The sequence below is a fragment of the Emys orbicularis genome, chromosome 10 (assembly GCF_028017835.1).
Source record: "Emys orbicularis isolate rEmyOrb1 chromosome 10, rEmyOrb1.hap1, whole genome shotgun sequence".
In the NCBI taxonomy this organism is placed as follows: domain Eukaryota; kingdom Metazoa; phylum Chordata; order Testudines; family Emydidae; genus Emys; species Emys orbicularis.
Genome location: NC_088692.1, coordinates 47,868,268 through 47,893,610, shown reverse-complemented (window position 1 = coordinate 47,893,610; position 25,343 = coordinate 47,868,268). Strand labels below are relative to the sequence as shown.

The 25,343-nt window shown below is 47.2% G+C and overlaps 1 protein-coding gene across 8 annotated transcripts in view; it reads left to right on the top strand.

Moving 5' to 3' along the window:
* The window catches only part of CSNK1G1 (casein kinase 1 gamma 1), a 229,218-nt gene that overhangs the window by 37,309 nt on the left and 166,566 nt on the right, over nt 1-25,343 (top strand). For 7 of the 8 annotated variants that reach the window (XM_065412650.1, XM_065412649.1, XM_065412656.1 and 4 more), the window contains exon 2: nt 16,696-16,736. In XM_065412650.1, the coding sequence (XP_065268722.1) occupies nt 16,696-16,736 (41 nt within the window). Of the gene's footprint in view, nt 1-8,008; nt 8,027-16,677; nt 16,737-25,343 lie in introns of all 8 variants that reach the window. The other variant, XM_065412655.1, reaches the window with a different exon arrangement.

The window sequence follows — 25,343 nt, the reverse complement described above, 5'->3', positions numbered from 1 at the left end:
TGTCTAGTTTGCATATCAATTCCAGCTCAGCAGTCTCTCCTTGGAGTCTGTTTTTGAAGTTTTTCTGTTTTAAGATAGCCACCCGCAGGTCTGTCAAAGAATGGCCAGACAGGTTAAAGTGTTCTCCCACTGGTTTTTGAGTATTATGATTCCTGATGTCAGATTTGTGTCCATTAATTCTTTTGCGTAGAGACTGTCCGGTTTGGCCAATGTACATGGCAGAGGGGCATTGCTGGCACATGATGGCATATATCACATTGGTAGATGTGCAGGTGAACGAGCCCCTGATGGTATGGCTGATGTGCCATGTACATTGGCCAAACCGGACAGTCTCTACGCAAAAGAATTAATGGACACAAATCTGACATCAGGAAGAAGTGGGTTGTAGCCCACGAAAGCTTATGCTCTAATAAATTTGTTAGTCTCTAAGGTGCCACAAGTACTCCTGTTATTTTTATTGAAAATGAAGGCACTGATCCTATGAACACTTGAACAGATATATAACTTTACTCACATGATCCATTGACTAAGCACATTGGGTAGACCCATTCAAAATGTTAAGCATGTGGATAGGTGTTTGCAGTATCAGGAGCTAAAACTTCATTATTCTTTATTATTTATTAATGTTACACATTAACTTCCAGATGCTCAGGAAGGCAGGGTGCTGAGGTTCCTCTAGGGATGCTGTTCCAGGATATTGCTGTAGAGTCTCAAGCTTTTATATAAACGTCTGCTTGGTAAAAGTCAGATCTGAAAACTCTTTGCTGGAAGTGAGATGGTGCTTTCTATTCATTTCTGCTCTGCACCTCTGTTTCCTGGGTGTTGTGAGGGGTGGCTTTTTACTACTATCTACTCTTTTCTCAAGCTTCTTTGTGCATGGGGTGTGTTTCCTATTCTACCCATTGCCTAGCTTGTTTCTTTGTGTTCTTACTCACCATGAACAGAACACAAGAATGGTCTCACCCAATATGGCCAAAGGTCCATCTAACCCAGTATCCTGTCTTCTGACAGTGGCCAATGTCAGGTGCCCCAGAGGGAATGAATAGAACAGGTATTCAAGTGATCCATCCTCTGTCGCCCATTCCCAGCTTCTGACAGAGGCTAGGGACACCATCCCTGTCCATCCTGGCTAATAGCCATTGATGGACACTCTGACGTTGCACTCTATATATTTTATGGAAATATGCTTATGAGTGTGAATATGATGTAACTGGAATATGCTTTATGCAAAAGGTCTCTTGTATCATAACAGGTTATAAACTACTGAATATATTCCTCCTATTTGTATGCATGTATGATTCTTATATCAGAAGCTAGAAATATGAAGTATAACTCTGAGGTCCTATTGTAATTATGCAAAGTGTGGGCCATTAATGGTGTTTAGAATCTTGATGGCTCCCATTGACTAGGACAATTGGTTGTAAATGGTTTATTTACCTTCAAGCCTTCCTGTGTATGTGTGGGCCAACCCAGGAAGAATGGAGACTATGGGTCTTACAGTGACATGTGACCATGTCACATGATACTGAAAACCATCTTAATCCTTGTACTTTTCCATTGATGAGGCGGGGGTGGGGACAAGCACAGACAAAAGCCCTCCGCCTTGTGCCAAAGCTATAAAAGGGGGTGGAGCAGGACAAAAGGGGCTGCTAGTCATGAGAAGACCCCTGTTTACTGGAACTAACCAGGACTGTATCAGTGGAAAGGATTGGGCCCAGACTAGGAAGGAGTCTAGTCTGTGAAAGAAACTTATTGGAACATCTCTGAGGGTCAGATATTACCTGTAATCAGTTTCTTAATGTATTAGTCTTATTCTTGCGTGTTTTTGCTTTATTTTGCTTGGTGACTTACTTTGTTCTGTCTTTTATTACTTGAAACCACTTAAATCCTACTTTTTATACTTATTAATAAAAAAAAGTGATTTTATTAAACCCAGAGTAAGTGATTAATACCTGGGGGAGCAAACAGCTGAGCATATCTCTATCAGTGATATAGAAGGCAAACAATTAATGAATTCACCCTGTATAAGCTTTATACAGAGTAAAACGGATTTGTTTCGGGTTTGGATCCCATTGGGAGCTGGGTGTCTGGGTGCTGGAGACAGGTAACCTGCTCATGAAAGCCTGCAGCTTTGGAGCGTGGCCCAGACCCTCGTTCTGTGTTGTAGCAGGCTAGCGTGTCTGGCTCAACAAGGCAGGGTTCTGGAGTCCCAAGCTGGCAGGGAAAACGGGCTCAGAGGTAATTTCAGCACATCAGGCGACAATCCCAAGGGGATCTTTGTGACCGAACCCGTCACAGACACATCCTCCAAGAACTTAACTAGTTCTTTTTTTAATCCTGTTATAGTCTTGGCCTTCAACATCCTCTGGCAAAGAGTTCCACAGGTTGACTGTGCGTGGTGTGAAGCAGTACTTCCTATTGTTTGTTTTAAACCTGCTGCCTATTAATTTCATTTGTTGACCCCTAGTTCTTGTGTTATGAAAAGGAGTAAATAATACTTGTTTACTTTCTCCACACCAGTCATGATTTTATAGACCTCTATCATATCCCCCCTTAGTTGTCTCTTTTCCAAGCTGAAAAGTCCCAGTCTTTTTAATCTTTCCTCATATGGAAGCTGTTCTATACTCCTCATCATTTTTGTTGTCCTTTTCTGAACCTTTTCCAATTCCAATATATCTTTTTTGAGAATGGGTGATCAGAATGCACACAACATTCAAGATGTGGGTATACCATGGATTTATATAGTGGCATTATAATATTTACTGTCTTATTATCTAGCCCTTTCCTAATAGTTCCTAACATTCTGTTAGCTTTTTTGACTGCCGCTGCACATTAAGCAGATTTTTTTCAGAGAACTATCCACAATGACTCGGAGATCTTTCTTGAGTGGTAACAGCTAATTTAGACCCCGATCATTTTGTATGTATTGTTGGGATTGTTTTCCAATGTGCATTACTTTGCATTTATCAACATTGAGTTTCATCTGCCATTTTGTTGCCCAGACAACCAGTTTTGTGAGATCCCTTTGTAGCTCTTTGCAGTCAGTTAAATCTAAAGCAATCTTAAGTAATTTTGTATCATCTGCAGATTTTGCCACCTCCCTGTTTACCCCTTTTTCCAGATCATGTTTGTATATGTTGACTAGTACTAGACCCAGTACAGACCCCTGGGGGACACCACTATTTACCTCTCCATTCTGAAAACTAACCATTTATTCCTATTCTTTGTTTCCTATCTTTTAACCAGTTACCAGTACATGAGAGAACCTTCCCTCTTATCCCATGACAGCTTACTTTGCTTAAGAGCCAAAGGCTTTCTGAAAATCTAAGTACACTATCTAGTAGATCTATTAGCTCCAATATCTGCCTCATTTGCATACTACAAAGATTTGAAATGTGTGGAAGATGACTGAAATGTAGAGCATACCTGTGCTTTGTTGCATGTTACACCATAAATGGACTATAATGGTTTGAATCTATAAAACCTTTAAAAACCACGTTGTATTGTGTCTCTTCACAAAGGTCTCCTCAGTGGTCGCCCAGATGAGACAAAACGGCCATATCGTCTGTCCATATGTGGCCGACTGGCTGCTGATGGGCAGTTCCAACAAGGAGGTCCAGTTGGTGACACTATTCTTGCTTTGTCTTCTGGAATCGTTGGATGTCTGTGTAAAGAGTGAAAAGTCCCATGTGATTCCAATGAAAACCATAGACTTTATAGGAGCAAACCTGGCATCAGTGAAGGCCTACTTACAGTGAGGGCCATGAACATAAAACAGCTTACCCTCTGACCATGGACCACAGTTAGGGTCTGTCTTCCCTTAATTAAGCTGCATGACTGCTTGTGCCTATGTAATGCCATTAATAGACTCATAGGACTGGAAGGGACATCGAGCGGTCATCTAGTCCAGGCTCCTGCACTCATGGCAGGTCTCAGTATTATCTAGACCATCCCTGACAGGTTTGTCTAACCTGCTCTTTAAAACCTCCAGTGATGGAGATTCCACGATGTCCCTGGACAATTTATTCCAGTTCTAAATGGACAGTGAAGAAGTTATTCCTAATGTCCAACCTAAACCACTCTTGCTGCAATTTAAGCCCATTGCTTCTTGTTCTATCCTCAGAGGTTAAGGAGAATAATTTTTCTCCTTCCTCCTTGTTAAAACCTTTTTATGTACTTGAAAACAGTTACGACCGCTCTCAATCTTCTCTTTTCCAGACTAAACAAACCCATTTTTAAAATTTTCTCCCATAGGTCATGTTTCTTCTTCGAGTGCTTGTTCACATCCATTCCACATTAGGTGTACGCGCGCCGCGTGCACGAACGTCGGAAACTTTTTCCCTCAGCGGCTCCCGTCGGGCCCGCAGGGTCTCCCTTCCCGCCAGAGCTGCGCCCCGCCCTAGCGTATATATATCCCTGCTGGCCCGACCCTCCCTCAGTTCCTTCTTACCGCCCGTGGCGACGTTGGAACAACTCTATCTCTCGCTTGAGAGTGTCCCTTAGCATAGCCATTAGCAATAGTTATCAGTTCATTGTTTAGTTAAGTGTTAGTGTTAAGTAGTTATTTAGTTGTCACAAAGACCAAAAAACTCTTGGTGATAGGGGTTTGGTCAACCCCGGCACCGGCCCTGGGCGGCGGGGCATGCCGCAAGCCCAAGGCTTCAAGGCTTGTGCCACGTGCCGCAGGCCCATGCCAGTGAGCGACCCGCACGAGTCGTGTCTCCGTTGCCTGGGGGAAGCACACCAGAAGGAGCGCTGTAAAATTTGTAAGGCTTTCAAGCCCAGAACACAAAAGGAGAGAGACTTTCGTCTGAAACAGCTCCTCATGGAGATGGCGTTACAGCCCTCCGCTTCCACGGTACCGTCGGCTTCGGTGCGGAGTGCCCCGGCATCGGTCCGCGACCCGACACAGGCGGTGCAGACTAAGCCTACGGTGCCGCCTCGGCGAGATCACGCCCGGCACCGGTCTGCTTCGCCGGCCAAGCCCAAGAGCCAGCCCAAGGCCCGGGGTCGCTCCCCGCACAAGAAGGTGGCACCAGCGAAGACCGCTAGTGCGACCAAGGCCGTGCCGGCCCCGGCACAGGTCCCGGTACCAGTGGCTCCGGCGCCGAAAGGCCCGTCGAGCCCCGGGACAAGCGCGTCGAGTGAGGAGGAAGGGCTGGAGGAACTGTTGGAACAGCCCTCCACCCCGGACACATTTGAGGCGGCGAAGGACCTCATTGAATTGTCCTCCGTCAGCACACTCCGCGCCAAAGACATTCCGCCGCGACTGCCTTCCAAGGGCAAGCTGGCGATGATGCGCCCATCGCGGTCGCCATCTCGGCACCGCTCACGGCGCCGGTCCCGGTCGAGCTCCGCCTCGGTGGACTCCCGGCTTCCCGCCGCGCAACGGGTCTCCAAACAGACAGGCCCCGACGCGAGCGAGGCACCGTCCCAGCAGCCCGGCCCGAGCAGGCACCGGGACGCTTCCACGGCGAGGGCCCCCAGACCATCCTCCCGCAGCCGTTCCCGGTCCCGCGGTCAACGGTACCGTTCTAGATCTAGATCGGTACGGCACTACTCACGGTCCCGACGGCACCGCTCCCCGACACCGGACCGGCACCGCTCCACGGCACCGCCGTGGCCCTCTAGGTCACCGTCGCTTGCGTCGGAAGAGAGCTTGGGGCTTTCGAGATATGGCCGCAGAGGGCACGCCGCTACACGGCACGAGGCCTCTTGGCAACCGCATTGGAGCCATCCGGGACAGTGGCCGTTCTGGACCCCGTGGGCCTATCATCAGCCAGGCCCTCCGTCCAGAACCTCGAGATCGGGCCCTTCAGGGGACTGGTCCCACTCCCCACGGTGCCGCCCCACCTCCCGTGCGGAGGCCACGGTCTCCAGACCACCTGATGCAGAAAGGGCGGACTCGGCACCGAGCCCGGCGCCGTCCGTGACCCAGGGCAGGGGACGCACCCCGGAGGGCCACCCCGCTGAGGAGGAGTTACAGGAGGATGAGGATGCTCAAAAGGCCATGACCTCCTCCTCCTCACCGGATGAAGCCGTGGCGGGCACAACAGTGTCCGGCCCTCCCCCGATTGACCACCGGGCACACCAGGACTTGCTCCGCCGGGTGGCCCTCAATCTGGGGTTGCAGGCGGAGGAGACGGTCGAGCAGGAGGACCCCATGGTAGACATTCTCAGCCCGGAGGGTCCCTCCAGGATTGCTCTTCCATTAATAAAGACTGTACAGTCGAATTATAAGACTGTGTGGCAGACGCCAGCCTCCTCTGCGCCGACCGCGCGGGGCGTCGAGAGGAAGTACTTTGCCCCATCCAAAGGGTTTGACTTCCTCTTCTCCCATCCAGCCCCATGTTCGCTGGTCGTTTCGGCGGTCAACGAGAGGGAGCAGCATGGCCAGCAGGCCCCAGCCCCCAAGGCCAAGGAGGCGAAACGATTAGACTTGTTCGGCAGAAAGGTCTACTCGTCGGGAGGCCTCCAGTTGCGGATCGCGAACCAGCAGGCGATCCTCAACAGACATAATTTCAACTCCTGGGCGTCGGTGTCTAAATTTAAGGATGCCTTGCCTCAGGGATCGCAACCCGAGTTTGCGGCCATTGTGGACGAGGGAAAGGCGGTGGCCAAGACCTCGTTACAGGCCTCGCTCGACTCGGCTGATGCGGCCGCTAGGACTATCGCGTCCGGCGTGGTGATGAGACGCTCAGCGTGGTTGCAGGCGTCTGGTCTTCCTCCAGAGGTGCAAAACACCCTCCAAGACCTTCCGTTTGAAGGGACGGGGTTGTTTTCGGAGCAGACAGATGCCAGGCTCCATGGCCTCAAGGACTCGCGGGCTACCCTCAAGTCCTTGGGGATGCATACCCCTGTGACACAGAGGAAGCCCTTTAAACCGCAGCCTCCACAGAGGCAGTACCAGCCTCGCCCTCGACACGAACCTTACCGTAGGCGGGGCAGAGACAATAGGCGTAGGCGCAACAATACGCCTAACCAGGGCCAAAACCAGGGCAACAATAAGCCGCAGCCGGGCAATAAGCAAGGATTTTGAAGACGCGATCGAGGACAGCGTACCGATCTCTTCCCCGGATCCTCCCCTGTGTTTCAGGGACCGCCTATCCCGTTTTTTCCGTGCCTGGTCCCATATAACATCAGACCATTGGGTCCGGCGCACGGTAGAGTCAGGATATGCCCTCCAGTTCTCCTCGCCCCCTCCCTCCCACCCACCCACCCCGTCCCTCTTCAGGGACCCCTCTCACGAGCAACTTCTTATGCAGGAGGTACGGACCCTCCTCGCTGTAGGGGCGGTGGAAGAGGTTCCTCGGGACCTCAGAGGAAAAGGGTTCTATTCCAGATACTTCCTCATTCCCAAAGCGAAAGGGGGCCTCCGTCCTATCCTGGACCTTCGCAAGCTGAACAAGTACTTGCTAAAACCACGTTTCCGTATGGTCTCCCTTGGTACCATCATTCCTTCCCTGGATCCGGGGGATTGGTACGCTGCCCTCGATATGAAAGACGCTTACTTTCACATCGCTATCCGCCCGGCCCACCGGCGGTTCCTGCGCTTCACTATCCAGCAGCGCCATTTTCAGTTTGCGGTCTTGCCCTTCGGCCTGGCAATGGCCCCACGCGTCTTCACGAAATGCATGTCCGTGGTGGCGGCCTTCCTTCGAAAACGACGGATGCGCGTCTACCCATACCTAGACGATTGGCTCCTGGCGGGCCGGTCAGTGGCAGAGGTTCACGCCCACGTGACATTGGCGCTACAAGTGTTCCGCGATCTCGGCCTGTTGGTCAATGTGCCCAAGTCCTCACTAGTCCCCACACAGAGACTGGAGTTCATAGGGGCAGTCCTGGACTCGGTGGCGGCGCGGGCGAGTCTTCCCGTATCGCGTTTCCTGGCAATCCAGGACGCCGTGACCTCCATTCAGAGATTCCCCACGACCACGGCCAGACGTTGCTTACAGCTCTTGGGGCACATGGCGGCATGCACCCACGTGGTTGGACACGCCTGCCTCAGGCTCCGGCCTCTGCAGCTGTGGTTGGCCCAAGTATATCGCCCCAACAGCGACCCATTGGACATGGTCGTCACGATCCCGGCTCGGGTATCGAGCGCCCTCTGTTGGTGGCTCGACCAACAGCAGGTCTGTGCGGGGGTCCCGTTCGCCGCCCCACAACCAGTTCTGACGTTAGTGACAGACGCGTCGGACCTGGGTTGGGGGGCGCACCTAGGGGACCTACGCACTCAGGGCTTGTGGTCCAGGGAGGAACAGTTGCTTCACATCAACCTGAAGGAGCTGAGGGCGGTTCGCCTCGCCTGCCAGACCTTTCACGCCACCATAAGAGGGCACGGCGTGTCAGTTCTGACGGACAACACTACCGCTATGTTTTACATAAACAAGCAGGGCGGGTCCCGGTCCTCTCCTCTCTGTCATGAGGCTCTCCTCCTCTGGGACTTCTGCATAGCCCATTCAGTGCACCTTCGGGCGGCATATCTCCCCGGGGTCCAGAACGGATTGGCGGACCGTCTCAGCCGGTCCTATCTCACACACGAGTGGAGGCTGAGGCGGGACATCCTCCGTTCAATCTTCCTGAGGTGGGGGTTTCCCCAGGTGGATCTGTTTGCCACCATGGACAACAGCCAGTGCCCACAGTTTTGCTCATTCCAGAACCGCAGTCCGGGCTCTCTGGCGGACGCCTTTGCAATCCCGTGGGGCGGGAGCCTGCGGTATGCCTTCCCCCCGTTCCCACTCATCCACAGGGTCGTTCTAAAGACCCACAGGGACAGGGCGACGGTCATTCTCATCGCCCCGGCGTGGCCACGTCAACACTGGTTTACAACTCTCTTAGAGCTGTCCGTGGCCTCTCCGATAACCCTCCCCCTCCATCACGACCTCATAACACAAGACCGAGGTCGCCTACTCCACCCGAACCTGCCATCGCTGCATCTCACGGCATGGCTGCTCTCTGGCTAAGTGAGGTGGAGCACAGGTGCTCTCAGGAGGTCCAGCAAATCCTCCTGGGTAGTAGGAAGCCCTCCACAAGGGCAACCTACCTTGCCAAGTGGAAGCGCTTCTCCCTCTGGTGTGAGCCTCAGCGCGTCCAGCCCTTGCAGGCCTCGATACCACTGATTCTGGACTACTTGCTGCACCTTAAGCGCCAAGGCCTTGCCCCCGCTTCTATTAAGGTGCATCTAGCCGCCATATCGGCGTTTCACCCGGGGGAATTGGGGCTGTCCGTGTTCTCCAACCCCACTGTGGTCCGATTCCTCAAGGGGCTGGAAAGGATGTTCCCCTACACTCGCCCACCTATACCCCCGTGGGACCTCAATCTGGTCCTCACTAAGCTCATGGGGCCCCCCTTTGAACCCCTGGCCTCTTGCTCCCTCATGCACCTTTCACAAGAGTACCTTTCCTTCCACCCCTAGCCAATATGACCATTATTACAGACGCATCTCTTGTATGTGGGCTTGCCATCCTGGACAATCACACTGCACAAACACATGGTCTCCTTGGGAGGCCAGAATGCATATCAATCTCCTGGAGCTGAGGGCAGTCCACCTAGAGTGCAGTGCATTGCTTCCACTTATACGGTTTCATCATATCCATATAATGTCAGACAACGTGACAACCATATTTTACATAAAACCAAGGTGTAGCAAAATCGCATTCTCTCTGTATAGAGGCAGTCAAGTCATGGAACTGGTGCATCAGCAACCACATCACACTCTCAGCTCCATACCTACCAGCTACACAGAATTCTGTGTCAGACAATTTCAACAGGCACGTCTCCACAGACCATGAGCGGGAGATATGCAGTTCCATCCTGAATGACTTCTTCGCCCAGTGGGGAACACCATCTTGGGACCTGTTCGCCTTTCAGATGAACAAGAAATTCAACCAATACTGCTCTAAAGCAGCACTAGGTCCAAGACTCCAAGGGCAATGCCCTTCTGTTATCCTGGACAGACCACCTGAGGCACTCCTTTCCTCCCATCCCCTGCTACCTCAGTTTCTGCAAAAAGTTTGTCACAAAAGGGACAAAATTTGTAACTTTTTCATCGCACCCAACTGGCCAAGAAAATTCCTGTTTCTGGACCTCCTCTGCATGTCAACCCATCCTCCCGTCATTATCTGACCTCCTCTGGGTCAGAAGAGAGTGCCACCTAGACCTTCTTCATCTTGTGGCCTAGTATTCAGATGGGTATCAGACCTAGAGCTTTCATGTTTAGAAGCCATTCAAACTATTCTCCATTACAGCAGAAAAGTCTCCACTAGAAAATACTGTCTAGCTAAAGTGTGACATTTATTTGGATGCAACAAAATTGGTTATCCCCAGAATCAACAGGTATCCTTGCTATTTTAGACTATCACCAGGACCTCAGGACTTTCCATCCGCTTGCTGCAGGGTCTGCCTCCTCCAACAGAAGCCTCTATCTTTACTCACCGTACCACAATTTGATTCCCAAAAAGTCTCGTTAGAACCTTCATACCAGTGGTGAAACTCACACTGCAATAGGACCTCAACCTGATACTCTCAGTACTTATTGGACTACCCTTGGAACTGATGGCACATGTTCTATGTCAGATCTATACATGAAGGTTGTCTTTTTAGTCGTCATCTCTTCAGCCAGATGCATGACTGAACTGGGAGCACTCATGGCTGACCTGCCATACACCATATTTCATGAGGTTTCTCTTCGTGTATGTCTACACTACAATAAAACACCCATGGCTGGTCCATATCAGCTGACTTGGGCTTGAGGGGCTATAAAATTGCAATGTACATATTCAGGCTCAGGCTGGAGCCCAGGCTCTGAGACCTTGTGGTTCCTGAGTCACTAAACAATATGGCTTTTTAATGGATTGAGACTTAGAGCTGTATGCATCTTTTTAGTAAAATCCAGCTTCTGGAAAATGTTTGACCAATGTACGTTACTCAGTCCGGCATCTGTCAGTTAGGCATCCCAGGTGGAAGCCCTGAGATGCAGCACCGTTAGCTTAGTAGTACATTTTAGCACCTTTCATCACTGTCAGCTTAGGCAGCTGGACTGCTGCATTTTAATTATAGAATTGTTCTCATTCTCAAATGGAGGGTGGGTAGCTGGCATTCCTCCAGATATGATAGCACATTTGGATGGCCCACTATGCACAACTTTCAGCTGGCTCCAAGCATGTCACTAATTGGTGACAAATTTGTCATCTTACCTTGCTTGTCATATGTTGGCCTTGAATACCTCATTTACTGCAGAAACTGTGAAGTGAATGCTTAGCAGACCCAGGAGAAGCTGATACTGCAAACTAGCTCAGTCTGATTATGTCTTCTGCCTCTGCTTCATTTACAATGTAGGTTCCTGCTTGCTATTGTCTGCTGAAATTCACATTTTCAATATTTAGTCCCTGAATTCCTGGATTGATGTAGTAAAACAAGATTCCAATTGATTCTTAATTGAAAATGACTGCATGGCACCTTTTGAAAACTTCTTGGCAGACTGAGGCAGTGTGGCCTAGAGCATAAAACGCTAGACTTTGAGATCTGGGTTCTATTCCTGGCTCAGCCACTAGCCTGTTGGGTGACCTTGAACAAGTTACTTCACCCAGTGCCTCAGTTTCCCCATCTGTAAAATGAGAACAGTTTTACTGTGAGAGCTATGATGAAAAAAACTGATATGCTCCCCATGTTTTGAGATCCTGAGAACACTGATTTTTACCTCTATGCAGTAGTACATGCCCTTATTTTCCCTCATTACCTGTCAGTGAAATAATAGTTCAGGTTTGAGGCAGTTTAATAGTATTTCTATTTTGCAACCATCAGAGTTCTATTGATCTTTCCAGATTCTAAGGATAATCTTTCTACTGCTATGCCAGTGCAGTAGAAGTAAAAGCAGTATGCCTGTCACGTTATTAGGTAGGTGTACCTCCATCATAGGCCTCAGCATTGAAAACCAGTTAAGCGACTGCCTGTAATTTCTAGCCTCATTCATGTTCCTAGAGGAAAGTTAATTCTGAAAGCAGTAAGATTTAGTAGCTTCTCTTGGTTTCTTGTGATGCGAATACATTTGTAACAAACTGTAGAAAGGTGCCTCCCATATCTTTTGGGTGCGTTACAAATAAAAAAGCATTAAATACCCAGGGAACATCACTGAATATATGTATTATGAATGCTACACAGACAATATATCAGTCAGTGTATGTAGTGAGCTGCAAAACTTTGGTACCTTGCTAATTAGTGCAGGGTGGATTTATTTAAATCACCAACTTTAATAATGAGGTTTTCTGCTTGCTGATTTAAATCTATTTAAATAATTGACTTGAATTGTGCTTAGTATTTGTTCTCTAGTTATCCTTCTAAAGAGAGGTTGATTTTCAGTGATTGGTAACTATTAAAACATATTGATTTTCAATTTAAGGTTTGTGCGCACTCGGCACAGTGCAGACTACGGGGCTGTGAATTGCAGAGCATGCCAAAAAGTTGCACTCAAACTGCCCTGTGTGGACACTGCTGGCGCTAACTAAAAGGTGCCAAGTTCATGTTAACATAATCCTCTATGTTAACACGGAGTAGGTGCCTTTTAGTTTGCATCAGCAGCATCCACACGGGGCAGTTAAAGTGCAAATCTTTGCTATTCGTATCACCATAATCTGCACTGTGGTGCAGAGTAAATGTAGCCAAAATAGAGCCTTTACACTAAATTTTGTGCTGCTCTTTGCTAATTAGGAGAACACTGTCTGTACAAATGTGTTTAGGCAATTACTGTATATACTCATTCATAAGCTGAATATTTTTGGTAAAAAAGTGAAGCATCAAAGAGCACGGGTCGGCTTATCAATGGATCTACACCAAAATTTGATGATTTTAAGCTCTATGGAATTATTGAATTGAATATATAATACATTGTCGTTTTATTTACCTGGAGCATCCGCAGGCATGGAGCCCCTCAGCTCCCAGTGGCCGCAGTTCGCCGTTCCTAGCCAATGGGAGCTGCAGGAAGTGGCGGCCAGCATGTCCCTTGGCCCATGCCGCTTCCCGCAGCTCCCATTGGCTGGGAACAGCTAACCATGGCCACTGGGAGCTGAGGGGCTCCATGCCTGTGGACACTCCAGGTAAACAAAACAGTTGACCCTGACGGGCTGGGAGCCAAAGTTTGCTGACCCATTTATTGATGTCAATACTGCAGCCTTTTAAAGTTGCAAAGGCTTTGTTTAGTGGACTAGATTGGCTTGAAATGAATGCTAAAAGAGCAGTGCTGCAGATCTGCATAGGTTTCAGAGTAGCAGCCGTGTTAGTCTGTATCCGCAAAAAGAACAGGAGTACTTGTGGCACCTTAGTCTCTAAGGTACCACAAGTACTCCTGTTCTTTTTGCAGATCTGCATGACATTTGACCCATGCATTTCACAAAATGCTACACCTTACAAGCCAATCAGAAAAATACAATGAACGATAGTACTATAGCACTGGTGTCAGTCCACTACTGTGTAATTTGATCTCTTCATGCATTTCTACCAATGGACCTTGTAAGTCTCGAGCCAATATGAAAATATAACGCACAGAATCGATGGAATCTCTAATAAAATTTAAATAGCCTGTTATCGCCACAGACATGCCAATCTACAGGGCTGCTTTGAAATAAACAAAGAACAATAATAATTTGACAGTGATAAAGCAGGTGACATTCCTATATAAAGTCTTACAAAATCTGTAAGTAGATTATTATTATTATTATTTTATTTTTCATAGTAGTATTTAAAATGAACAATGGTGAAATCAAAAGAAAACGGTCTGCTTATCACACAGCGTTCAATTATTGTTGAATATGCAGACGCAAACAATAATTGCGCCACTACTCATGAATTCTGTGTCAATGAGAAGCACGTAAGAGAATGGTGAAAAAATAAAACACAAAAAGATATGTCAAGAAGCAAGAAAAAATGTCCAACGAGGTGTGCTTCATTTCCTGAGCTGGAGAAAGATCTCAATAATTGGGTTGTTGAATGTTGACAAAATGGGTACATTGTCACTAGAACTAGAATTCGCCTGTATGCTCTGCAAATGTCAAAGGACGACAAATACAAGTCAGTAACGCCGTCAATGTTTGTTGCATCAGTGGGTTGGTGTACTTGCTTCAGGAACCGTCATGGTCTCTGTCTTCGTCAGCGAACAAAGATAGCGCAAAAGCTGCCGAGAGATCTGGAAGAAAAAAATTGAATCTTTCCAAAGGTTTATTATAAAATATCGAAAGGAATATGCATTTGAGCAGTCACAAATAGGAAATATGGACAAAACACGATGACATTTGATCTCCCGAGCAACAGAACGGAAACCGGTGAGGGTGAAAAACAGTTTTAATTAAAACCACTGGCCATGAAAATATCCATTTTACGGTGGTTTTATCATGTTTGGCAAATGGATCAAAGCTCCCTCCTGTTATTTTTAAAAGAAAAACCTTGCCTAAAAACATGAAATTTCCTGCTGGTGTCATCGTACGTGCACACAAAAAGGGATGGATGGATGAAAGTGGGACTATTGAATGGATGGGGAAAGTGTGGAATAAAATACCAGGAGCACTTTTCAAGAAACCTGCTATGCTCGTTTCGGACTTATTCAGGGCACACAAGACTGATGAGGTGAAAAATGTGACCAAAAAAATAAAAACTACTTTGGCTGTAATACCAGGAGGCTTAACTTCAGTTCTACAACCGCGTGATGTCTGCCTGAACAAACCCTTTAAAGACAGGCTACGCAAAATGTGGTCTGAATGGATGTGCTCAGGCATGGCGAACTTGACAAAAGGTGGGAATCTTATGAAGCCTGAAATCAATCTGGTCGCCCAGTGGGTCAAGGAGCGTGGGTGTCCGTTCCCTCGGAAAATAAAAATCATTTCAGAAATGCTGTATCAGCAATGCACTCAAAGGGTCAGAAGATGATGCCATATTTGATGATGACACAACAGAGGCTAATGATGAGAAGGAATCTGAGTCTGAAGACGACCCTGCTGAAATCTACAATGACAATGTAGGTGCAACTGTGACTGAAGCAGAGTTTAATGAACTGTTTGGTGAATCAGAGACTGATTCGGACTTTGAAGGATTTTAAGACTTTTTAAATAAGTACCTTAGAACAATATTAGACTTTAAAATCAGTAAATGGATACTTAAAACATTGACTGTAATTTTGAAGATGAATACATATTTGTTCAGTTATTATTTATAACAAGTTTTTTGTTAGATTACATTAAAATAATTATAGCAAAACTTTTGAGTGTTTCTTGTGACGCCAACTTTTAAAATGTAGCAGGGGTTGGAAAACTTTGGCTCCAGGCCCATCAGGGTAAGCTGCTGGCGGGTTGGGACGTTTTGTTTACTTGGAGCGTCTGCAGGCACGGAGCCCCCCAGCTCCCAATGGCCGCAGTTTGCCATTCCCAGCCAATGGGCGCTGCGGGAAGTGGCACCACTTCCCTCAGCTCCCATTGGCTGGGAACGGCAAACTGCGGCCACTGGGAGCTGAAGGGCTCCATGCCTGCCAACGCTCCAGGTAAACAAAATGTCCAGTCCCGCTAGCAGCTTACCCTGACGGGCCAGGAGCCAAAGTTTCCCAACCCCTGAAATATAGGATCGGCTTATGAAAAGGTCATACAGTTTTTGCTATTTTTACCTATCCATCTTGGGGGGTCGGCTTATAAACGAACGGGCTAATGAACGAGTATAGTAGTTAGATAGCTTAACTGACATTTATTCAGATTCCTAATTGTTGTTATATGTTTTATTATTTTAAAAAACTATGACTGATGCATTTCTTAATTACTAGATTAATTTTTTACTTGTAATTTCTGTCAAGCTCTGTTTGGATGGAAATTCCAATTCAATTAAATGCACAAAAACAGTTTTTTAAAATATTTTTATTTAACTAATAAAAAAAACTTTTTAATTTTTTTCTTATGTATCCAGCATGCTTTGAAAGGTTATCAAAATGTATTAAACAATGGAAGTATTATTTGTAGTTAGTGAATTGAACTTGTTTTGGGTTACCATGTCCTTCAAGATTTTAGAATTAGTATATCTCATCCTCTCACACCTACTTGATTCTAGACCAGCTTTTCTTCCTTTTCAACTCCCATTGGTTTCTTAACTTTGAATGAACTAGTTATTGAACTAAACTAGTTGAATAAACTGAAATCAAGAAAATATTCTTTCTGCACTTGCAGAAGAGGCTACTACTTTCAAAAGCTGGTTTAGCACTTCAACAAACTCTGGTTCGATATGCTTAGCCAGTGACTTGTACCAATTCAGTGGTTTGACTATTTAAAATGGCAGCAGATGTGTACTGGTTAATATTTGTAATATTTGATGATCGTACGTTTAGGCCTTAACATAGGTTGTCATAATCTTCTATTTTAATTTTAAATTAGTTTATTTTCTAAAAAGCCTCAATTTAAATAAATCCGATTTAAGTAAAAATCAGATTTAATTTTTTTAAATCAATTTTTATCCGCCATGAATTAGTGCAAGCTGTTTCTAGTCTAGCTTGGTGAGCTATAATACTTATTGTGGATTATTAATAATTATACCTATGTTGGGTCTGTTCATTGAATTGTCTAAATTGCTCTTTGCACTTACAGTGCACAATGAGACTTTATCATGCATGACTCCTTAGGCTAGGAATATTGTCTGTCATACATGTGATACTGAAAGTCTTTCTCTTTTTCACAGGCAAAAATCTCTATACCAATGAATATGTAGCGATCAAACTGGTAAGTAGAACCTTAATTTAATGGTTGTATTACGTAAAAATATCTTGACAGTTGCAAATGTCATGCACAGAAGGCAGCTTTTTCACCCTTCACTTATTTTATACTGAACTCTGGCTGAACAGAGGTGAGAGCATCCTAGGCTAGGGTAATATGAGAACAAGACTTTTCAATTAGAATAGATGCTTAGAGAATTTTAAAATCATAGCTGTGGCACCTTTCTTAAACTGGAATGATGGCGTAGGGGAATATCATGTAGATCCCAGTGAATGGTGCTAACTGTTTGGGTTATCGCTTATACGTTCAAATGTTGCCACTTTAGAATTGTTTGTCTGTGTCCATGATTTCATTGCCACAGCAATATTTTTATTCTTTTAAGTTTGCAAGCCTGTTGTGGCAGGTACTGTGCCTTCCTTTGTACTGCACTTAGCACATTGAGCACTGCCAGAAACACATAATCAACCAGCCATTTTTCTGATTCCATAAAAACCCAAGTTTTTAACATTTAAACTATTCTAATTCTTTAGTTCTCTGTCTTTATAGTTGATTCCTAAACAATATCTGAGTAAGCCAGAGTTTATCCATGTCACGTAAGAAGCTTTCCATTTTGTGTGCAGTGCCCAAGTTACTGATAAGTTGTCAGGCTGCAGCAAAACAGGTTAAAAGGTAGAGATCAAGCTGTGCAGTGCTCCATATTCTTTGTGAGCAGTGATGGAGGAAGCAGAGGAAAATCTCAGCTGAAAAGAGGTCTCTTTTGGGAATAGTGCAACTCCAAAACTATGGTGTCATACCTTAAACTCATCAAATGACAATGACATGAGTTTGCTAGGGTAGACATAGCCTTGTCTGCCACATCTTCCAAGAGCTCGGTTTCCTTCCAGCTTAAGCTGAGGCGTGCCCAAAAATGAGGACCACAGTGCTCCCTGAATTACTTATACCTTCATCCAGACCACCTTATTTATGCATAATCAGGTGGGCAGCTATAGAGGATTTATTACAATGAAAAACGTGAAAAATGTCTGGATTCTGTCCTTTTAGTGGCATGCAATTGACTTTTGGGAATCTGGGTAAAGAGTGCCTGAGTGTTTTCACATGCCCAGTATTATGTGCCTCAGGGGAGATGGTGCTCAGTTCATGTACAATGCCTGTAATACGGAGCACACATGATGTGGGTTCTTGCTTCTCTTCCTTCCCCCAACAGCTGCAGTGAATTGTGATTGCAAAATTTTGTTAAAGAAGCATAGCAAATGGCTGGAATACAGCTTTCGTTTTGATCAGTTGCCCCTCTATAATACAAATAGACAAATTGTGGTCTGACAGTGGTTAAAACATGGGAGTAGGAGTCAGGGAAATTGTCTAACTTGGTTAAGGTCTAGCAGGTCTGCCAGAGCCAAGTCGCCTATCCTCTGTGCCTTGTAAAATAAGAATCATAGAATATCAGGGTTAGAAGGGACCTCCGGAAGTCATCTAGTCCAACCCCCTGCTCAAAGCAGGACCAATCCCCAACTAAATCCCCAAATGGCCCCCGCAAGGATTGAACTCATAACCCTGGGTTTAGCAGGGCAATGCTCAAACCACTGAGCTATCCCTCCCCCCGAACATGTACTACACCAAACTGAGGTGTTTCACAACACTTAATCAGGAAAGAGGTGACAGAGACACTTAACTAAAACTCAACCATTTAGGACCTGCTTCAGGTATTCTTTAATTACAGAAATTTAAACAAAGCTTGAATATATAAATTTCAACTTCCATCTGTGTTACACTTAAAAAAACCAAACCTAATTCAGGTATTTAGAATTCTTAGTCTTGCATTTTATATCAGACAGTCCCTTCATGGGCTTTAGTAGTAGTGTGCAGCTGGTAGATGTTGCCTACTTTTAAGTGTGGTCAGTGTGTCCGTCTCCTTAGGAAGCTCCAAACTGTTGCTTGGAGGAGATTGACCAACTACATGGTTCCAAACCCTCTGTTCTCAAGGCCAGGAAGAGAGAAGCAGAGAGATTTCACTCTCAATTCAGGTAACAGCTAAAACTATCTCTTGATTCCTGAGAGGTCTTCAAGCTACTGAAGGAGCTTCAGAGGCGCATGCCCTTCTCCCACAGGCAGCATCAAGCAATCTAGTTCAGACATTAGAACAAAGGGCAGAATATGAACTGCATGCCCAGCTTCTCTGGTTTTGCACTGAAGGAGAGCTATGCTACTTCTGTGTGCAGGCAGCAGCTGAGAGGAATTCCGCTGACAAGACAGTCCTTCCTTTTTTATGGAGGGAAGAAAGGCAGTTCCTACCCATGAGAACCTAGTTGTTTGCAGGGCATGTTGGTTAGGCATACAGTGCATTTGCTTCTTGGGCTGTCCCATCTCTACTGTTGTTGTATCTGGTTTTGAGAGTATAGCCTGTGCCTCTGTAAATCTTGGACTTTCTCCTTGGGAGTAAGTCCAAACTATCTGGTCTTTTTATGAAGACCAGGTCAGCAGTAAAGAGAAATGTCCTTTTGCAGTACTTAGTTGGCTGTCCATCGTAAGGGAGGCAAGGACACTACTTTCTTGTAGAGCTGTGTAAATCCTCACTGTTTCTACCTCCACCTGCATCTCTTATGATACTGAGCTAGTTTGGAACCCATAGCTTCCTTTTATTTTTCATTTTGGGGTAAAAACATCAGCCGGACCATTTTGGAGGAATACTTCTAGTTGCTCCCAGCCAATTTGAGGGCTCTCAACGTAGATGTGGTCGTCTTTGTACAGTGAGTTCTTTCACTGTTTTGCGAAAGACTTCTTGCAAGACTTCTCCTTTAGTGGATGTTTCTCTTTTTATGCTGTGCAGTTGAAGGCATCCTACCCTATACCAAGGAAGTGTGTATATACTGAGAATTGGGAGTAGATTCTCTAGTCAGATTCATCGTGGCATCCAAATACTGAGCAGAAAATTACTCAGAACCTTTTGACAAAACCACGGCAAAGCTTCTGAAGAAAAAATGCTTCTCGCAAGCAGCCAAAGAATTTCAGTTCTTCTGTTGATTGAAGTGGCCAGATTTCTTGTATTTGTGAAGTAGCTTTGAGTGCATAAATGTTTAGCCACTAACTTGTTCAGATAGCTGTACAACTGAAATAGTGGCACAAATGATACCTGCGCAAAATTGGGAGAAATGGGGCCAAGAGTGGACAGCAATGCTTAGTGAAGACACGGTTAAGAGAATGCTTAAGGTGATGACTGGGGAGCTGGTCTAGAGCTGAATGTCAAATTAATTAATTAGGGTATGTCTACACTATGAAATTAGGTCGAATTTATAGAAGCCGGTTTTATAGAAATCGGTTGTATACAGCCAATTGTGTGTGTCCTCACATAAAATGCTCTAAGTGCATTAAGTCGGCGGACCGCGTCCACAGTACCAAGGCTAGCGTCGACTTCCGGAGCGTTGCTCTATGGGTAGCTATCCCACAGTTCCCGCAGTCTCCGCCGCCCATTGGAATTCTGGGTTGAGATCCCAATGCCTGAATGATGCAAAACAGTGTCGTGGGGGGTTCTGGGTACATGTCGTCACGCCCCTCCCCCTCCATCAGAGCAACGGCAGACAATCGATTCGCGCCTTTTTACCTAGGTTACCTGTGCAGACAACATACCACGCCAAGCATGGAGCCCGCTCAGCTCAGCTCACCGTCACCATATGTCATCTGGGTGCCGGCAGACGTGGTACTGCATTGCTACACAGCAGCAGCTAATTGCCTTTTGGCAGTAGACGGTGCAGTATGACTGGTAGCCTTCATCGGCGATCTGGGTGCTGGCAGACGTGGGGCTGGCAGACGTGGGGCTGCATTGCTACACAGCAGCAGCCCCTTGCCTTTTGGCAGTAGATGGTGTATTTTGACTGGTATCCATCGTCGTCATACTGCAGTTCGATCAGATGATGGCTGAAACTCCATATGTCCCCCAGTCATATTCTGCTGCCTTCCCAATGATGATGGCGGCTATCAGTCGTAGTACACTATTTTCTGCCAAGCGCCCAGTATTTTCTGCCAAGCACCCAGAAGATGCCGAGGGCTATCAGGCATGCTGCACCGTCGGCTGCCAGCTTAAGATGTAAAAAATAGATTTGTTCTGTATTCATTTGCTTCCCACTCCCTCCATGAAATCAACGGCCTGCTAAACCCAGGGTTTTGAGTTCAATCTTTGGGGGGGCCATTCTGTGTGACAGTTGTTTGTGTTTCTCCTTGATGCACAGCCACCTTTGTTGATTTTAATTCCCTGTACCTGTACGCCATGTCGTCACTCGCCCCTCCCTCCGTCAGACAATAGTTTCGCGCCTTTTTTCAGACCAGACGCCATAGCAGTGGGATCATGGAGCCTGCTCAGATCACCGCGGCAATTATGAACACCACGCACATTGTCCTGGAGTATATGCAGAGCCAGGACATGCCAAAGCAAAACCAGGACCAGCCGATGAGGCGATTGCAGCGCGGCAACGAGAGTGATGAGGAAATTGACATGGACATAGACCTCACAGAAGGTACAGGCCCCAGCAATGTGCAAATCATGGTGTTACTGGGGCAGGTTCATGCCGTAGAACGCCGATGCTGGGCCCGGGAAACAAGCACAGACTGGTGGGACCGCATCGTGTTGCAGGTGTGGGACGATTCCCAGTGGCTGTGAAACTTTCACATGCGAAAGGGCACTTTCATGGAACTTTGTGACTTGCTTTCCCCTGCCCTGAAGCGCCAGAATACCAGGATGAGAGCAGCCCTCACAGTTGAGAAGCGAGTGGCGATAGCCCTGTGGAAGCTTGCAATGCCAGACAGCTACCGGTCAGTCGGGAATCAATTTGGAGTGGGCAAATCTACTGTGGGGGCTGCTGTGATCCAAGTTGCCAGGGCAATCAAAGACCTGGTGATATCAAGGGTAGTGACTCTGGGAAACGTGCAGGCCATAGTGGATGGCTTTGCTGCAATGGGATTCCCAAACTGTGGTGGGGCGATAGACGGAACCCATATCCCTATCTTGGCACCGGAGCACCAAGCCACCGAGTACATAAACCGCAACGGGTACTTTTCAATGCTGCTGCAAGCCCTGGTGGATCACAAGGGACGTTTCACCAACATCAACGTGGGATGGCCGGGAAAGGTACATGATGCTCGCGTCTTCAGGCACTCTGGTCTGTTTCGAAAGCTGGAGGAAGGGACTTTCTTCCCGGACCACAAAATAACCATTGGGGATGTTAAAATGCTTATCGTGATCCTTGGGGACCCAGCCTACCCCTTAATGCCATGGCTCATGAAGCTGTACACAGGCAGCCTGGACAATAGTCAGGACCTGTTCAACTACAGGCTGAGCAAGTGCCGAATGGTGGTGGAATGTGCATTTGGACGTTTAAAAGCGCGCTGGCGCAGCTTACTGACTCGCTCAGACCTCAGCGAAAAGAATATCCCCATTGTTATTGCTGCTTGCTGTGCGCTCCACAATATCTGTGAGAGTAAGGGGGAGACATTTATGGCGGGGTGGGAGGTTGAGGCAAATCGCCTGGCTGCTGATTACGCGCAGCCAGACACCAGGGCGGTTAGAAGAGCACAGCAGGGCGCGGTGCGCATCAGAGAAGCTTTGAAAACGAGTTTTGTGACTGGCCAGGCTACGGTGTGAAACTTCTGTTTGTTTCTCCTTGATGAACCCTCCGCCCCCCCCCCCCACCCGGTTAACTCTACTTCCCTGTAAACCAACCACCCCACCCTCCCCTCCCCCCTTCGAGCACCGCTTGCAGAGGCAATAAAGTCATTGTTACTTCACATTCATGCATTCTTTATTAATTCATCACACAACTAGGGGGATAATTGCCAAGGTAGCCCGGGATGGGTGGGGGAGGAGGGAAGGAGAAGGACACACTGCAGTTTAAAACTTTAACTCTTATTGAAGGCCAGCCTTCTGATGCTCAGGCAATCATCTGGGGTGGAGTGACTGGGTGGCTGGAGGCCCCCCCACCGTGTTCTTGGGCGTCTGGGTGAGGAGGCTATGGAACTTGGGGAGGAGGGCTGTTGGTTACACAGGGGCTGTAGCGGCGGTCTCTGCTCCTGCTGCCTTTCCTGCAGCTCAACCATACGCTGGAGCATATCAGTTTGATGCTCCAGCAGCCGGAGCATCGACTCTTGCCTTCTGTCTGCAAGCTGACGCCACCTATCATCTTCAGCCCGCCACTTGCTCTGTTCATCCCGCGATTCAGCCCGCCACCTCTCCTCTCATTCATATTGTGCTTTTCTGTAGTCTGACATTGACTGCCTCCACGCATTCTGCTGTGCTCTGTCAGCGTGGGAGGACATCTGGAGCTCCGAGAACATATCATCCCGAGTCTGCCATTTTCTCCTTCTAATCTTCGCTAGCCTCTGTGAAGGAGAAACATTTGCAGCTGGTGGAGGAGAAGGGAGAGGTGGTTAAAAAAGACACATTTTAGAGAACAATGGGTACACTCTTTCACGTTAAATTTTGCTGTTCACATTGGACACCACATGTGCTTTCGTTACAAGGTCGCATTTTTCCTCTTATATTGAGGGCCTGCCGGTTTGGTGTGAGAGATCACTCACGCAGTGCCAGGCAACAGATTTCGGCTTGCAGGCAGCCATGGTAAGCCACAGTCTTTTGGCTTTTTTAACCTTCTTAACATGTGGGAATGGTTTCAAACAGTAGCGCCCTCATTTCCCATACCAAGCACCCGTTGGGTTGGCCATTTAAAATGGGTTTGCAATGTAAAAGGAGGGGCTGCAGTTTCTGGGTTAACATGCAGCACAAACCCAACTACCCCCCCGCACACCCAATTCTCTGGGATGATCACTTCACCCCTCCCCCCTACCGTGTGGCTAACAGCGGGGAACATTTCTGTTCAGCCGAGCAGGAACGGGCACCTCTGAATGTCCCCATTTCAACCAGGTGACCGTGAATGATATCACTCTCCTGAGGATAACAAAGAGAGATAAGGAATGGATGTTGTCTGCATGCCAGCAAACACCGGAACCATACGCTGCCATGCTTTGTTATGCAATGATTCCAAACTACGTGCTACTGGCCTGGCGTGGTAAAGTGTCCTACCATGGTGGATGGGATAAGGCAGCCCTCCCCAGAAACCTTTTGCAAAGGCTTTGGGAGTACATGAAGGAGAGCTTTCTGGAGATGTCCCTGGAGGATTTCCGCTCCATCCCCATACACGTTAACAGACTTTTCCAGTAGCTGTACTGGCCGCGATTGCCAGGGCAAATTAATCATTAATCATTAAACATGCTTGCTTTTAAACCATGTGTAATATTTACAAAGGTACACTCACCAGAGGTCCCCTGTGTGCCCTCAGGGTCTGGGAGCACGCCTTGGGTGAGTTCGGGGGTTACTGGTTCCAGGTCCAGGGTGATAAACATATCCTGGCTGTTGGGGAAACCGGTTTCTCCGCTTCCTTGCTGCTGTGAGCTATCTACATTATCTTCATCCTCATCTTCCTCGTACCCCGAACCCGCTTCCCTGTTGCGTGTTTCTCCATTGACGGAGTCATAGCACACGGTTGGGGTAGTGGTGGCTGCACCCCCTAGGATCGCATGCAGCTCCGCGTAGAAGCGGCATGTTTGCGGCTCTGCCCCGGACCTTCCGTTTGCCTCTCTGGCTTTGTGGTAGGCTTGCCTTAGCTCCTTAATTTTCACGCGGCACTGCTGTGCGTCCCTGTTATGGCCTCTGTCCTTCATGGCCTTTGAGACCTTTTCTAATATTTTGCCATTTCGTTTACTACTACGGAGTTCAGCTAGCACTTATTTGTCTCCCCATATGGCGAGCAGATCCCGTACCTCCCGTTTGGTCCATGATGGAGCTCTTTTGCGATCCTGGGACTCCATCATGGTTACCTGTGCTGATGAGCTCTGCGTGGTCACCTGTGCTCTCCTCGCTGGGCAAACAGGAAATGAAATTCAAAAGTTCGCGGGGCTTTTCCTGTCTACCTGGTCAGTGCATCTGAGTTGAGAGTGCTGTCCAGAGCGGTCACAATGAAGCACTGTGGGATAGCTCCCGGAGGCCAATAACGTCGAATTCTGTCCACACCACCCCAATTCCGACCCGCAAAGGCCGATTTTAGCGCTAATCCCCTCATCGGAGGTGGAGTAAAGAAACCGGTTTAAAGGGCCCTTTAAGTCGAAAAAAAGGGCTTCATCGTGTGAACGTGTCCAGGCTTAATTCGAATTAACGCTGCTAAATTCGACCTAAACTCGTAGTGTAGACCAGACCGTAGAGAGGAAGTATGTTACAGTTGGATCAGGAGGATTATGAACTGTGAAGGTGAAAAGCCAGGAAAATAGTACTGAGATGGGAAGGGAAGGAAGAGCCCATAATCAAAATCAGGACGTCAAGAATCTTCAAAACACTTTACAAACATTAACATTTCTTTCCATTTTCACAGATGTGGAATCAGACAGAAAAGTTCAGAGCCTACTTTCTGAAATTTTTGAAGTGTGCAAATGTGTATCTAACTTGCACATGCAGCTTAATACACTCCATTCACTGCACATAGAAATTAAGTGCACCTGAAGCTTTTAAAAAGCTGGTGTGGGTGGTGTGCCCAATCTACCTAGGGAGTCTCTCAATACCAGGATTAGGTCTGGTGGGCT